This window comes from Strix uralensis, chromosome 19 (assembly GCF_047716275.1).
Source record: "Strix uralensis isolate ZFMK-TIS-50842 chromosome 19, bStrUra1, whole genome shotgun sequence".
In the NCBI taxonomy this organism is placed as follows: Eukaryota; Metazoa; Chordata; class Aves; order Strigiformes; family Strigidae; genus Strix; species Strix uralensis.
Genome location: NC_133990.1, coordinates 5,476,672 through 5,492,653, shown reverse-complemented (window position 1 = coordinate 5,492,653; position 15,982 = coordinate 5,476,672). Strand labels below are relative to the sequence as shown.

Genomic DNA, 15,982 nt, shown 5'->3' with positions numbered 1-15,982 from the left:
TTGGTTTACAACTGAGTTAAAAATACACTGAAAAGATGACAGCGGAACAGTGGCATTCGCATTTCTAAGAGTGATTACATTCATTTTTTTGCATAATAAATCACACGTTCACTTCTAGACAAGAATTTAATTAAAACTTATCTTAGAGAGCACTTTACATCAATTTATTATGGGAAAACACCAACCCATTTACTGAGGAAGAAAGGTGAAGCAGATTGGCAAACAGTCAGTGTAACATTACCATTACACTGACCTTAAAGAAATTCTAATACTGTACAGCTACAGCACTAATTAAAGTCCCCATTGATTTCTCCAGATTAATTTCAGCCAGTCATTTCAGTGTGACTTATCAGGATCTCATTAAAAAAGGTTGTAGTACATCCTCTCACTTATCCCACCGAAACAGGTATTTTTAGTTGTTTGGGCAGTGCTCTGAACTCAAGGCATTCCCTGCTTGTCTCATCACCCAGCAATTCAAACGCAACACGTTAAAGATAAATAAGAAAATGTTCCCTTTGGATTGGGAAGTTTATTTTCTTTTACTGTGGAAGCAATAATTTACTCTTCTACTTTCCTCATGGAGGAAAAGTATATTTAATTGAGATCACATCAAGGGAATGAGGTCATTGACTCTGTTTGTTTTTTAATCCCTGTTAGTTTAGTGCTTTAGGGGCCAAATTAACCTCACCTTATTGCATAATAGATGGAATTGATCCTTTCAAGATTTGTTGATGAGAGTTGGCATTATATATGCTCTTCAAAAGAAGCCAGGATTTAAACTTACGATCTCAGCTTACACCTAATTTTCAGTCTTTTAAACATCTTTAGCTTTAACAAAAATTAACAGGGGACATTTGTCTCCCATTTCAATATAAATGAAAAAGAAAATGCTAATGGGTTGGTGACCAAAAGAGTGAATTATGTTCCTATCATAAAAACACATTCATGTATTCTTTACATTCCTCTTCAGCTTCATTGTAACATGATCTGCCTTTATAGAACCCTGTATTTGTATTTATAGCATGCGAATCACTATGCCGGATTTTGTTCACCTCCTATTAAATAGTAGCCAAGCCAAAATAGAAGCATAGAAAGCCAAAACAAACCAATTCAGCTTTAGATTTCCTTTCTCCTCGAGTACTGATGATGTATCAGTATGTATGGAAGGACAAAAGCAAATGCATTTCTACTTTAAGAAACAGTTTCACTGTTTTACCACAAACGTTTGTATACCCTTGAAGGAAACCAGCTTTCCAAAAGCTGATGGAATCTTCTGTCTGGAGTTTTCACACTTTGGTTTCTGGAAAGCTAAATGAAGCATCAGTATTAGTGCTACACAAGGGACCAATGTTTCCTTTATAAACTTACATTTCTTTAGGCGCAGGCATATCTAAGTTTTGTTGCAGATTATAACCTGCACACTAAAGAAGGCCAAAACCCTGAAGCAAACTTAAATTTGGGACAATAATTTGAAAAAAGTCTTTGCATCATAGCGTATAAAATTCAAGTGCAATACTACAAACAGAGCAGATAATTTCTTTTAACCATCAAACAATTTTAAAAATGCTTTGCAAAAAATAAACTGTAATAATAGTTTATATTTCTCTCATTAGTTTTTTTCTCGTAGCACGGAAAACAAATTGCCAGAAAGCTGCCATTATTAAACTTTGGTTTTTTGATAGGATAATAGTTACTGTTAATCACAAAATGAGAACTACTTTGACAGGTGTATGAAATATATTTAGAACTGAGAATAAATGTAGATCAGTAATAAACTAAAAAATATGTAGTGATAAATCTTTGTCAAAGTTTCTGGCTATATTAAAGCTATCATTTAAAGAATAAATGCCATAATAAATGTTATTATTCCAGAATAAAGTAGAAACATACTGGAACTCTACTAAAGCAAATTATTTTTTTTTACGAGAGCAGCTGTTACCAGAATTTTAGCCTACAAACACAACACAGGCACCTTATTTAGTCATTGTTGCTCCATTACATAGCGATTTGGTAACACTCAAGAGTCATTATGTAAAGCTGGATATCTTCATTTTACAAATACAGAAGACACACAGAGATGAAGCAGGATGTTCATGATGACACTAAGTCAGTAGCAAATGTCTCAGGCTTCTAATTTCCAATTCAACACTTTTGTGCTAGAGGATTGCTAACGCACAGGCACAAATTCACATGTAAGCAATACATCCAATAAATTCCAGCTGTTTTCTAGTAAACAAGACAGGAATATTTTCTTAAAAGGGGACATATGAAAAAATCCTCTAGTTGTCTCCAAAACTGAAAATGCTCATTATCATATCTGTCCACACTGCAAATCTTAAATGTAGGTCAGTAAGTCCATGATGTAGAAACCAAGCACAATGTTTAGCTGGCAGTCTTTACTCCTAGGTTTTTAACATTGTCTAGCCATAACACGGAGTAACTCGGATTGGAAGGGATCTCAGGCAATCATGAAGTCCAGCCTCCTGCTCACAGCAGGGTCAATGCTGAATTCAGGCCTGATCCCTTCGGGCTTTGTCATCTCCAAGGATGGAAATTTCACATCATGTCTGGGCAACCTGTTCCAAAGTTTGACTGTCCTCATGGTGAAACTTTTTTTCCCCTTACGTCAAGCCAGAACCTCCCATTCCAATTTATGAAATGTCTTCTCTGTGCAAAGATTCACATATTTAAAAAAAAAAAATTGAAAACTAAAGCATAGCTGCTTCTAAATCTGTCTTTAAAGGAATTCTGGCACCTGACTGGAGAATGTCCACATCCTCCTTCCTGTGGAAGGAGTTCCTAATGATCAGACGGCCTCAAAATTATATGTAAATCTTTACCTTAAAAACAAATATTGAAAAAATTTATGGGCCTCCTCAGAGAATTGATTATACCAGTCTTGTGATTCTGTCCATAATGTGCACATTACACTTTGATGAGGAAAAAGCACAACAGGTTTGATTCTGATCTGACCATGGTAAAATCTGGAATGACTCTATTAAAAATGACTAATTACTCCATATTAACAGATGTGTAAACACCTCAGGCTGGCCTGTTTTAGCTCTAAGGCAGAGACCGTGACAAAACCAGAGGTAATTTACTCTCAACTCTTCTTACATAACATTAATAGGATACTGGGTTGAACTCCCCGAGAGCTAGATATAACCAATCAACATCTCACATCTGCAATGAGAGAAGCACAGCAAAACATAAGCTTACTTGGAGAAGGTTTCTAGATTTCTTTTAAGTGAAGCAAAGTAGGGTTTCTGTTAGACACAGAGAAACTTTTTAGCAGTAAGGGCAGTAACTCACTGCTGCAGACTGCCCAGGTTCCCTGGTTGGTTTTATGAATGGAAAAAGCAACATCAAGTCAGGAATGATATACCTAAAGGTGATCGTGCCTTGAGGGAAGATAGATTAGACGACTTCCTGAAGTGTCCCTTTGAGGTACTAGTGATTCTGCATGGATACTGCACACACTGCACCAAAGGAAGATACCAAGTGCAGAAGCCGCTCTGGTGAGATCTGAAACAAGTCTTCAGTAATCAGAGCAGAAAACCAACGTTCTTCATGCTTTAATGGGTTGACTATTAAAATGTAATTTAAAGAAAATACTACCAAAAGTCTAAATAAAAGTGTTAACTGTAGGATATTAAAACACAGGATAAAGGAAAGTAGATAAATGGTTGAAACACATGGGCTAGTATGACTTTCTGAAGGAGGTCGGTGTAACAGTAGCCTGAAGTCAGGACTCAACTCTTCCAGGCACAGCAGAGATGGAGACATGCTAAAGACACACCCTCTTCCTCAATGAGCTTGCAAATTAGATTAAAAATTCTACAGCAGTTTAGAAATTAAGTTTACATCTGACCCATGTTGATACATCTACTTCTCAGACAGGTGCTACATAAGGTACTACACATCGAGCTGGTTGTCCTCACCAGAAGACCAATGTGCAAGACATCCTTTACTACAAGAGCAACAATGACAAAATGATCCCAACCCACAGAGAAATATCTAATGACAATACCCAGCATTTTTCATATCATCTCATCATCACGCTTCCTCCAAATTAAAAACTGAAGTTTAATTTTCCTGTGTTTTTGCATACCGCTCATCTTAGTTTTCATCTGGGATCACCAGGGAAAACATCACTTAAATGTAAACTTGAATTTAAATTTAAGAAGATGAGATGACCTGAAATTCTTAATGCGTTTGCATTAGAAATTATTAGAATTTCCTCCTATGATTCTACGATTCTATGATTCTGTTACCATACCTTTGCATCTCTCTCTCCTATTTCCATCTACACATGAACTTTAGGATAAAGTTGAAAACAATGACATTTATAATTCTGAAAACTTAACCAGACAGATGCATTAGCTTTCCATGTGCCGGGATGGTAAGATACAGATGTTCAGACAGCAGCCAACAGAGAACACCACAGAGAAGGGAAAGGATGAAAACCAAACACAAAAAGGTAGATTATGCGACAAGTAATTAAAAGTTCCCTAATTGTTTTCTATGGCAAAAGAATATAAACAAAAATCCTTTCCTGTTGGTAAGGCAGAGCTTCTAATGGCAGAGTCACAAGAGCTGCAGTTTACATGAAGCAGGAGGGTATGGTAATAACTAAACTCATTTCCTTTCAAAGGTGAATTACAGTTCAGAATACAAACAAACATTCTCTTTACTTCAGCAGCGGGAAAAGAAAAGGGCATAAGGAAGTCCCATTTTAGCATAATGCAGAGTTTGTTTTTTTGTTATTTTATACTCTAAAAAGTATAAATAAAGAATCTGCCAAAAAACCCACACAGGATATGAGATCTATCAGAACTTCATGGGTGAAAGGAATTGAGTTGTGTGTCATTTGTAACTTAAAAACTGACCTCAGATAATTTATTTTTCTTTAAAAAAAAAAAAAAAATCAAAGAACCACACCACCCTACTCTTTACAGAATATATAATTTGTCTAAATGATTACACAAGTTGGAAAAAAACGCTAATTCTCTTTCCTTGCTCTGCACACTACCCAGTATTTTTCCTGCTTGTCTCCTACACTATCCTATGACCAATAAAGGCCAACAACCGAACTCCCCTCCTACAAACCCCTCTTCATTCAATGTAGTCTTTTACACTTTCTACTTCCAATAAAATCTCCCCACCCCAGATCATCTTCCCTACTTTTGTATCACAATAAGAAGAGAGGTTAAGGTTTTTTCTATATCTCTATACCTTCTCAACAGGTACAAAATTTCCTACACTCACCTTGGATCAAAAACAGCACATGTCAAAAAACAGACTCATACAACACAACAGTCCTGAAGGGAATAAAATTCTGTAACCTTTGCCTTCTACAGGTTTCAAGTAACACCCTCTTTTAAAATCAGAGTGGTACTTGCTTGCCTGTCAATATTGCCTTTTGCATTTAAAAAAAAGAGCCTAGTAGAAGCTGTTGAAACGTTTTGCAGACACACTGAGGCCACACAAAAAAAAAGTATTACAAAAATTTATTTTTTCCAGAAAAAGACACTCTTCCATCTTGCTGCAGTCTTGACACTTATGTTTTGAGGACCATCAGTAATACTCACAAGTGATACTAACACTGAGCAAATATATCAGCAAACATAAGAACACACACTTCAAGTGCTTAAAAGTGCATTTTTTCTGTCTCTCTCTGGTCACTTAATCATGGCATTTTAACTTTTCATTTCTGGATCTACCGAGATTTTTTAAAATTTATTCTACTCCCATAATTAGCACAGCTTTCAAGTTCACATAAAAGAGCCACTCAAATAAAATCACCTAATTGAAAACATGCCAGAAGAGCTAATTGTTCATATAGCACTTATAAGTGACCAACAGTGAGCCAACAGAAACAAAATATTACTAAAACTGAACAGCATGGGGGAGAAAAAGGCAAGACCTGTATTACACAGAAAGAAAGAAGAGGCAATAGTTGAGGTTGTATGTGCCACAAAGCTGTTGCAAATCTGAAGTACAATAATACTGATAACTGCTGAATGTGCTAGTAAAAGGTTTATATGCCTAAATTTGAAATTACCAAGGCTAATATGTAAAAGTGACATGGTAAAGTATGAGAAGACATGCTTTTCATTCCTCAAGTCTCCTAACCCAACTCTTTACCAGCACAAAATAAACGCCTTGAGGTTTTTTAGAAATAACGAGGAAGAACATTTGGACATAGAGACAAGGTGAGTTTTGCCAAGTCCAAAACATGAGATGTCTCATCAACACTGAGAACTACAAGGCTCTTTATTAGAGAAAAATTCAGGTGACCATAGTACACTCTATGTGGTCAGCACAATTTTTAAATGGAGAAACAAACAATGAAAACATATATATTGCAAGACAAAAAGTTGCAAAAAGTAAACCGAATTCAGGATTTTTATTATAACAAATTGTTATGGCAATGAACAACAGTTTTATTATCAAGAATTTATTTCACCCACTGGAGAGAGCACCACAGTAGGGACTTAGGAAATTATATTTCTGTTCTTGGCCCTGATACAGACAAGATGTAAGGTTCTGGTCAGACCATTAGTTTCCTCAGACATAAAAGTATATATAGCACTACCTATTGGCAAAGAAGTAATTTATAGTTGTTAAGTATTACTGTTAGAACAAGAGAAAATGGTTAGGTTACGAGGCAACTGCTTAACAAACTGCTGGTTTGAAGATATAATGCTATCATTGACTAGAAAAGTAAATTATATCTTACATTAGAAAGTTTAATTGGTCACACTCAAACGTTTTTCTTTATAAGATAGGAAATTATTTGAGTTATCTTTTGTTGGTACTTTTAATACTAATCTCGCAATAAGCAGTACTAAAGTGAAAGGTAAGTAAGAAAGACAGAAATTGGTAAACTTAAGCAAGATGGCTTTAAATACTTAATACAATGCTTGAAAATTCACTTCCTAACCCAGTTTCACCTTATTTTTTGTACTAACGCTCCCTTACGATTCTCAAAAGCTAGCTAATGATACGATGCAAGCTCCTCCTCACTGTTTTTAAACAAATTTATGGGAAAAACATTAAATGCTTCCTTAAAACAATTTTTCCCTGAACACATTTGATGGAATTGACCCAGGTACTTTGTGTCAGTAAAAGAGGGAGTTATCACACAAAAACCTACGCAGTACCAGTAACATGCTAAAGAATTCTGATATCAAGCAGGATGCACAGAAGTGAAAAAATGACCAGTAGTACCTGTAAGCTTTATTTTGGACAAGCGGGCCAAAATTCCTGGCAAATCATTCAGCTGTAGCTTCATTTCTTTCCACTGTCTGTCTTCTTTAGATTCTCCTCTTACTGGTGTGACTGAGTCTTCAGTTTCTGCCGCTGACTTCATTTCTCTCACCTCATTTCTGATTGACGTCTCAGACAAAGGTTGATGAACAGGTGAAACTGGTCTGATCTTGTGTATAACCTTTTTTTCTTGATCCAATTGCCGAAGCTCACGAAAAGGAGATGCAACTGAATCTGACTTAGGTTTGGCTCGTTGGCTGAGGTCTTTGTTGCATTGTGTTACATACTAAATAGGATGAGAAATGTTAAGATGAATAGTTAAGATATTTCTGCTCATCTCAGGTTATTAACAACATCAATATTATTGCTATACTATTCTTATTGTTAGCAGAATTACTTCCTATGATGACACCACTAAGTTAGCCTGAATTTCAAACACTCCTCTCACATGCAAAAAATATTCTGAAGTTGGATAAGATACTACGACAGCAGCTTTCCAACTCACAACTGCATCAACAATGCTTACTTCAGCTTGAAGAATGCTTCTAGATAAAACTACTTCCTTCCCTGTAGCTTCAACAGCAAACTCTACTTTATTCATATTCAAAACCACCAGATAATATGATTTGATCAATTCACCTTTAAACAGAGGTAGACACACGCTCATAACAACTCCAGTCTCCAAATACAAGCACTAAACTTTCTTCATCTTGAAGATGTTAAAAAAAAAAAAAACAAACGAAAAATGCCAGAAAATACAATCTACCTCCTATGATATAAAATCACCTCCCACATTAGGCCATTACTATTTATGCCAAACTTTATGCTAATCAACTAGACAACATCAAACATTCAACAGGAGTTCAAATGAACATATATTGAACAGAAAGTTAGGAGACAGTTGTTTCCTCTCTTTTAGAGCTCTTACAGAATTAAACATAGAGTAAGAAAAAGGGCATTTAGCTTCTATCTTTCTATTTTCTTTCCCAAAATATTCTATATATTTCAACCACAAGAGACAGGTGTAAGACTGAGCTTTCAACTAACCATGGTTTAAAGTACACATTAATAATTATAATGAGGAAGAGGGATATGAAACTCTGAATGAGTGATGTAAATACAGATCAAATCAACAGCAAAAAAAAAAAAAAATTTCTGAAGTACCGGTGATCCCCAGAAGCATGGAAGAGACCCCCCTCACGTGTTAGTACAGGACTGAAGCTCAAAAAATACCAACAGATGTACACACTCCTTGCAGTCAAAGCAGTCGTTAGCTATAAGCCTTAGTCTTATCCATATTTCATAGATATAGCTCCAAATTACAATGAACAGGACACAACTCAGGGAAGAGCAACATATGTCTTTTACTACCATCCTTTTATACGTGATACAACAGCTCAAAGAAGATACAATCTCAAGGGTTTGAATGATAATTACAGTTCTTTTAATACCTAAAACTAACAACACACTATAGAATGTAACCCATTAAGTTAACAAACTCAGGAGTTTTGACTCAAATTTACTGGTTAACTCTTCAGTCAGAACACACTACCTCCACACGTGAGCTCCATCTACTACTTGTATGACTGCCAGCCAAGATCTGACTTTCTTATTAGCCTTTTTATAAGTAATAACTTTAGAAATCGTTTCATTTCACATTTCTTGACAGGAAATGAGCATCCCACTTCAAAGGCATAGAAATCCACTGTCAAGTAGAGGACACACTGCAACACAAGGCACTGTCCTTCCTACAGCAGGTTTCCTCCAACCTCAGATGTTTTAGATGCCAAGTGCTTAACCCTGATGCGGTGCACTAAAGGAGATGCTTGGAATTGCCTGAGCTTGGCTGATAAGAAAAATATTATTTTTATCAACTAACTTCCATTTTGACTCATCACATGAGACAAAAGGAATTAAAGAATGAGAAACATAGGATAAATACAGTCCCTGACTTACCATTCGTTTGAGAAAGTTGAAGTACTGAAATGTAATCAATCTGTCATTGGCTACACGGCATAGCTGCACAAAGCGGCATGGTATCTGCCGTCTTCCAGTGTTCTTCAGGTGCCAGACAAATAATCCTACTTAGAAGAAAAAAAAGAAAAAAGAAAAAAAAAAGAAAAAAGAAAAAAAAGAACATTAGATTCCAGCTCCTTCCCTGCCACTGAGTTTGCTTCCATTTCAGACCACAGGGTCTGTTGTCAGCTGTGACACAAGACACCCCAGCAAAGGGGAACCAGGGCTGCTCGGGTGGGGAGAAACATGTTTGCAGGTGCCAGATGAAAGAACTGAAAGCACAGGCTTGCCCTAATGGTTTTGGGGTTTTCTTTCAAATCTCTCAGCTCCCCAGAGATGCATTCTTAGTTTACTGCTCCATCACTATCTCTAGATGCTATCAACAAAATTGTCTTGGCAAAATGGCACAAACAGCGGTGACAGGAAGGAGCTGACACAGGGCAGCACCAAAGTCAAACGCATCAAGAGGACACCCCTGTGACACGACACCTACACAGAAGGGTCCATACAGGGGACACAGGCTCCCGATATCACTTTACAGAGCAGCCCCAGGGCCGGCCCGGCCCCAGCCGCTGCCCCCACCCCGGCCCTGCCCGCCCCACCGGCCTCGCCCAGCGCCGGGCGCGGCCCCCTCGCACCCCCAGACCCGGCCGAGGCCTGGCCGACCCGCGGGCGGCGGTACCTGCCAGCGCCCGGGGCGGGCTGCAGCGGCGGGCGGCGCTCATGGCCGCAGCGCTGCTCCCGCCGCCCTCTCCCCTCACCGCCTGGGCGCCGCCATCTTGCCCGCCATGACCTCTAAACGCCTTCCGGGTCGGCGCTTCGCGGCGGGGGCGGGGGCTGGGGGTCACCGGGGAGGCGGGAGCGGCCGGGCCGGGCCGGGGGCTGTTCCGCGGGGAAGGGGGGGTGGTCCCGGGTGGTCCCACACGCCCAGGCCGCAGCCCGGGGTTGGACGACGGGGGCGAGAAGCGCTTCGCGGCCCCGGGCGGCGGGATTGTGCGTGGAGAGGCAGCCCCGTGGGGGTGCGGGGGAGCGTTGGTCCTGCAGAGCGAGTGCCGGAGCAGCTGCCCGCCGAGCGTCCCCTGTAACGCCATAACCAGTCCCGAGGGGCAGAACCGCTGGGTGCGTTTCAGGTTTGGGGGGTGATACCAGGGGAAGGCGTTCAGGGGGGAGTTGGGGCCGGATGGAGGCTTGGGGCGCCTGTCCCGAGGGGAAGCGGCCCAGAGCCCTGCCCGGGGCACCCATCCTCTCCGCTGCTTGGTCCTGACACCGGCTGCAGCTCCCTCGGCTGCATCCCCGGGCTCATGACAGTTAACGGGTGCAGAATTGTCGGGGTGTCCATGATGGGGAGCAAGAGGTGACCGTGGAGGTGGTGGGGAGATCACGTAATTCCCGTGAAACAACCGAGAGGGGTCTAATAAATTAATTCTTGAGGACATGGAGGCTCATTCCCAAAAGGACCTGAGCTTTAAAGAGTCAAAGGCTTGGGGAAAAAAAAATAAAACCTGTATTTAGTTCCTAAAGTATTTTTTGAAAATTAAAGTTTGATTGCTATGCCCATTGGGTGAAGCTGGGCATTGCAGGAGATCAGACTGAAGAGCTGACCCAGCCATCATCTCATCCTCCCCTCATGCTGGGGATAGATCCTTTGCTAAGCAGACTCAGCTTGCTAAACTGAAGGGAAAAAACCGCTTATTTTGCTGGTTTAACTGTTTGAAGTCACCCTGCGCAGGGTCTGATAGGTTGAAAGCTGGTGCGAGGCACAGAGGAAGGGCCTTGGACTGGAGGCTGAACAAAAAGGGGAGGGAATGGTTAGGACTGCTCAAGCTGTGAAGCATAATTGCACCCTCAGGCATCTTTAAAATGTTTTCTCTTAAGAGTTTAAGTTCAGGAGATGTAGGCTATAAGTCACTTAAATGCTTTGGAAAATCATTCTCAATATTTTAACATGGAAATCTTCCTCAGAACCATCTTCCTCCCAGGCTTTCATTTCTTTATAGTGCTTAAATTCATGCAAAAGTCATCTTAAATCATTATTAGGAAGATAAAATGAAAACACTCACTCTAATTCACCAAGAATATCCTACTTCGAAGCATTTATTTCCACTCTCTTTCTATTTGGGGAGCTGGGGAGAAATTAGGACTTCACATTTCTTACAGTTAATATCCTGTTTTACCCCGAGTTCTCATCGCTGAGCATATATCACGTCACAGATCCTGTTTGCGTCTCTAGCTTTTGTAACTTCCACAGATTTGGCCTCAAATTTACACCTGCAAAAATAAAATAAACATCACGTATCAAACACACACAATGGTTACATAGAGGCCTGGAATGGTTGGTTGGTTTTAGGGCGGTTTGGGTCAGAGAGGAAAAGGTTGAGGTAGCCAAGTGCTCTGTGTCAGGTCTGAGATTTAAGGTTTAATGATTTTCATTGCCTTTTACTTGGGCAATAAATTGCACCCCTGGAGAGAGGGGGTAAAACACTACTTTTCTAATTAAGGAGAATGTTATCCACGGGCCTCAAGACAGAGCAATACCTCCTTGTGAAACAATAATGATGATTTAGGGCACACAGAATGTCACTTACCCGTTTGGGTTTAACCACTAAAGCTAAAGAAAAAAACCCAGGATCTTTAGTGGACACCAGTATCCAAATGTCAGAGTTGTATTTCAGCCTAAAATGGCTCCACGGGCTTTGGATTCCGTTACCGAGGGTTTGGGTCTACAAAGTGCCAGTTCTGCAGAAACTGGCTCCACAAAATACTGAAGGCTCCAGAAGGCACCTGGGCAGGGGATTACAGAAAAGGGGGAACAGCCCTGCCAGGAAGCTCTCATCACCTTCCCGCTCCTCTCCTGCAATCTAGTTCATAAAAGCCCAGGTACCAGTGTCACAGGACCATGTGGAGGGTTGCAGGAGAAGACTCATCTCCTGTCACAGGGCTCCAAGGTCAAGCACCGTTGTGGGGCAGAGTGATTCCTGAAGCATCTCTTAACTTTTTTCCTAATTGCTAAGATGGGCAATTGCCCGGTATCTATCACTACTTCCCCACAATTATAAAGTAAACACTGCACCTACAGGTCCGATTTCAGGGTGATGCAAGGAGCATTTAACCACGCGACTCCCATTAATGTTAATTACACAGCACATATTAACAGCATTATACGATCCTTTTTCCTATTAGCACTATCATAAATCTGATTGGTGGGACTTAATTAGATCTCAGCAGCAGAATGCAATAGTTTGATACTTGAAAGAGCAAATTTGTGGAGACAGCAAACTATTATTATACTTTAATCTCAAAATCTCTCCTCTTACTCATAACACCAACAAGGCTTCTTGTAAGATTGATTTGTTGTCAGAAAATGATTTAAAGACTGACTGTAAAAATATTATATTTTCCTTGCTTCATAGAATGTGGCATTGATGTTAGAGCTCCACAGAGACTTGATGTACTTTCAGATAGGGAACTCTAAAAGCCAAGTGCAAAATAAATAAGATGGCATCCTGCTGTTATTGTGGTAACCTTTACAGATCATTTCAGAACTGTGACTGTTGTGTAGTTTAGTAATATACCATGGGGGAAGCTGGAGCTTAGTGCAATTCTATGCCGGTCGGCTGAAGCCCAACTGTATTTGCTTTTGTGGGCCCAGTATGTAACAGAAGAAACGGTGTCCAAAGTGAAGGGCACTAGGACATATCAGAAACAGAGAAAGAACAGATAAGAAGAACTAAGAAAGTATTAAAGGCCAAGCCAGACTGTAATGATAGAAAATTGATTGACTGCTTAAGACATCTAGACTGAGCAAAAGATCTCTGTTCAACACTGCTGAGATCTCCTTGGGTCAGGGCTTGTCCCAGCTTCAGTGGCTGAGAAACTCCCAGTGATCCTGATGACCAATTAAGTAGTTCCTTGAGTCACTTGTGATGGCAGGGTTTGGGGATTTCTGTGATTTTCTACAAATCAGCATTTGCGATGCACAAGCTTTATATCAATGCAAGGTCGAAGCATAGATATATTTTGGTCTTGAATAAAGAAACCCCACAACCAGGAACAAAATGCACTGGTACCAACTGAGAGTCCAAAACATGCTGATTCCATGCTGTTAAAGACTTGCCCTCAGCAAATAACTCCAAGTGGAAAGTAGCAGGTAAAAAAAAAAAAAAAGCACATCAAAGACCCCAGACCCTTCCCACCATCTCGATTCCAGTGTTTCGGAGTGCTTAAAGCTTCCAAGAACAAGTGAGATAGTAGTTCTGGTAGAACAGGGTTCAGTAGCCTTTCTGAAGTGGCGTGCCAGACTGATTTCTTTCCCAGAGCAGAGTTCAGATATACCATAGGAAATCAGCAGAAGCCAGAAACTGCTGCCTCTTCCCAGCTGTCAAAGGTGGCCTTGTGCTGACCCTGTGGTATGCCATTTTTTGGCAAGCCCTGTGTTGCTTGCTTACCACCTGCAATGGACTACAAGCTATAATAGCTTGCTTCAAGTAAAAAACTTCCAGACTTTCCTTAGGTAGAGCTTTGCTGAGTGTCTGATGTAAATTCAGCTGTGATCACATTTGGAGTTGACGTCAAAACTGGTGCAAACATGTAGGTAATGGGAAACAAACAACAGGGCGACTGGGGATGAACTGTACCGAGGGCTGCATGGGGGTAATCACCCCTAATGAACAGAAGACCTGCCTTAAGGCAGCAGCAACCAGCCATGCAGATTCACAAAGGAGCTACATAGCCCACTGCAACCCCCCATCACATCAGCCGTCCCTTTTTCGTTCACCCTGACATTGCTGTTTCTGACAAGTAGTGATACCTCTTATCCCTTAAAGTTCTCAGCCAGAGTCAACAATAGCTGTTTCCAGCAGCCCTTTGCCCTGAAAACAACAGTCTGAAGAAAAGGACCTGTGTCCTGTGCGCTTTCAGCTAAGAATTGCTGCCTGAATATCTCCAGAGCCTCTTTCTATTTTTTTCATACCTCCTTTCAGAGGTCTTTCTTTTCCTGGAAAACGTATGTCAAATTCCCAAGCTGCCTAGGACTCAAAAGATCTAATAAAAATAAGATTTATTAAGAGCAGAGGGAGGAAATCAGATTAAAACTGAAGAAACAGCTTGCATAACTGATCTCCTATACTCAGCGACTGCTCAGGAAGTGCTCGTACGCACACATTAACCGTTTTGTGGAGGCGCTTTTCGGCCTGATAGCCAGAAAAGGCAGGCAGAAGTCTGCGGAGTGTGTCTTCTCCACAGATATGGCCATCAGTTGCACAAAGCCCACCAGTGCTCATGCTCGCAGCTTCTCAGTGCCAGATGCAAACTTGTGTTTTGCTAATCCACTGTTAACTCATTTTGCCTACCGCTCGGGAGGGGCAGGCCTCCCCGGGCAGTGGCAGGGGGACTCCAGGCTGCTCAGAGGGCCTTGAGGCACCAAGACTCTCCAAGCTCCACAGCCCAGTATCCCCCCGCCCCCAGCTAGTATGTCTCTGCTTCTGCCCGTCACCAGCTCTCAGTGGGAGCGATATGTCCATGCTATGAGACCTATAGGATGGCTCTTTCTGCCGCTCCTCCCTCTGCCCCATCGCTCTTTTCTGCTCCCCCCGAGGCCATGATTTGCTATCTCTATCAGCCCATCACCCTGTCCGCCTCCCTGCTTTGGTTAGGTTTAAACCCCACCCTGCAGCACCCATGTTGACAGGACTACTCTTCTGACTCGTTTTTCTCCCTCAGTGGCATTTTTGCCCAGGTAGGCAGTGCTCAGCCCCAGCAGTACTCGTGCTGAGGTGTGACAGGCAAGGCAGCACCCATCTGCTCAGTCCCTGCCTCCCATCCCTCCACGGGGACTAACTGAGCAAGATGAAGCCCCCCTGTGCCAAGCTCCAGGAAACAGCTTCAGCTTCCCCCTCATTTCAAACGATGCCCAAGCAGTCCTAATTCAGCTGCTGTGGGCTCCAGCTCCTGGAAGCAATTCTCGCTCTTTACTGTCCTCATTTGGATGCCTTTGCCTCTGTCCCTTGAATGTAGATTTGGGACAGAGTAGCTCCACCAGCTTCCATTAACTGTCATCAGGCATCTCCCTGCTTCTCCCTTGCTGAGTCCAAGCATGACACTGCTCTTTCACTTCTGCTTCCACTGACATTACTTCTGCACTTATGGTTTCTTTCATAGGAGACCTCTCACAGATCTTCATAGCTTCTTCTGGGTATTTTTCCTACTCTTTCTCCAAAATGAAATGAAGAGGGAGCAGGTAGATTTTTCTCCCCTGTATCTCAGTGCAGACCCTATCCCCTGCTGCTTCTTGGATGCAGTTTTTCTCCACATTGCCACCCCAACCAGGTGTGCAGGCCTGTTGTGAGCTTGGAGGGTTGGGAATGGAGACGGGCACCACAACAGGAGCATGGTTTTGAGAAATGATCCACAACATGAGAATGGCTGTGAACCCCGTCCCTACACCCACTGGAGCCTACGTGGCCTGCTCCACCTCTTCCCCAGTGGTGGAAGAGCATCATTGTCCTGAGGCACCTTTGCCAGTGCTCTAAGTCTCCCCACTGGTGTAGGCCCTGCAGGCACCTGCCCCAAGTCAGGGCAGGACAATTTGCACTGTCTGAATTACTGCCCAGCCCAGTGTGTGAGAAAGCAGCACAACCATGCCGAGGTATTTACAGATTATGCTTTATAATTGTACGTCACTTGCAGATTCTGGACT

General features: G+C 41.6%; 1 protein-coding gene across 2 annotated transcripts in view; it reads right to left on the bottom strand.

Moving 5' to 3' along the window:
• COX10 (cytochrome c oxidase assembly factor heme A:farnesyltransferase COX10) overlaps window positions 1–10,085 on the bottom strand; it is a 105,617-nt gene extending 95,532 nt beyond the window's left edge. The window contains exons 1-3 of one of the 2 annotated variants that reach the window (XM_074889134.1): window positions 9,971–10,085; window positions 9,229–9,353; window positions 7,234–7,558 (exon numbers count right to left, since the gene is read on the bottom strand). In XM_074889134.1, coding sequence (XP_074745235.1) covers window positions 7,234–7,558; window positions 9,229–9,353; window positions 9,971–10,013 — 493 coding nt within the window. In that variant the 5' untranslated portion in view covers window positions 10,014–10,085. Of the gene's footprint in view, window positions 1–7,233; window positions 7,559–9,228; window positions 9,357–9,970 lie in introns of both variants that reach the window. The other variant, XM_074889133.1, reaches the window with a different exon arrangement.
• Between the last annotated feature and the right edge of the window lie 5,897 nt (window positions 10,086–15,982).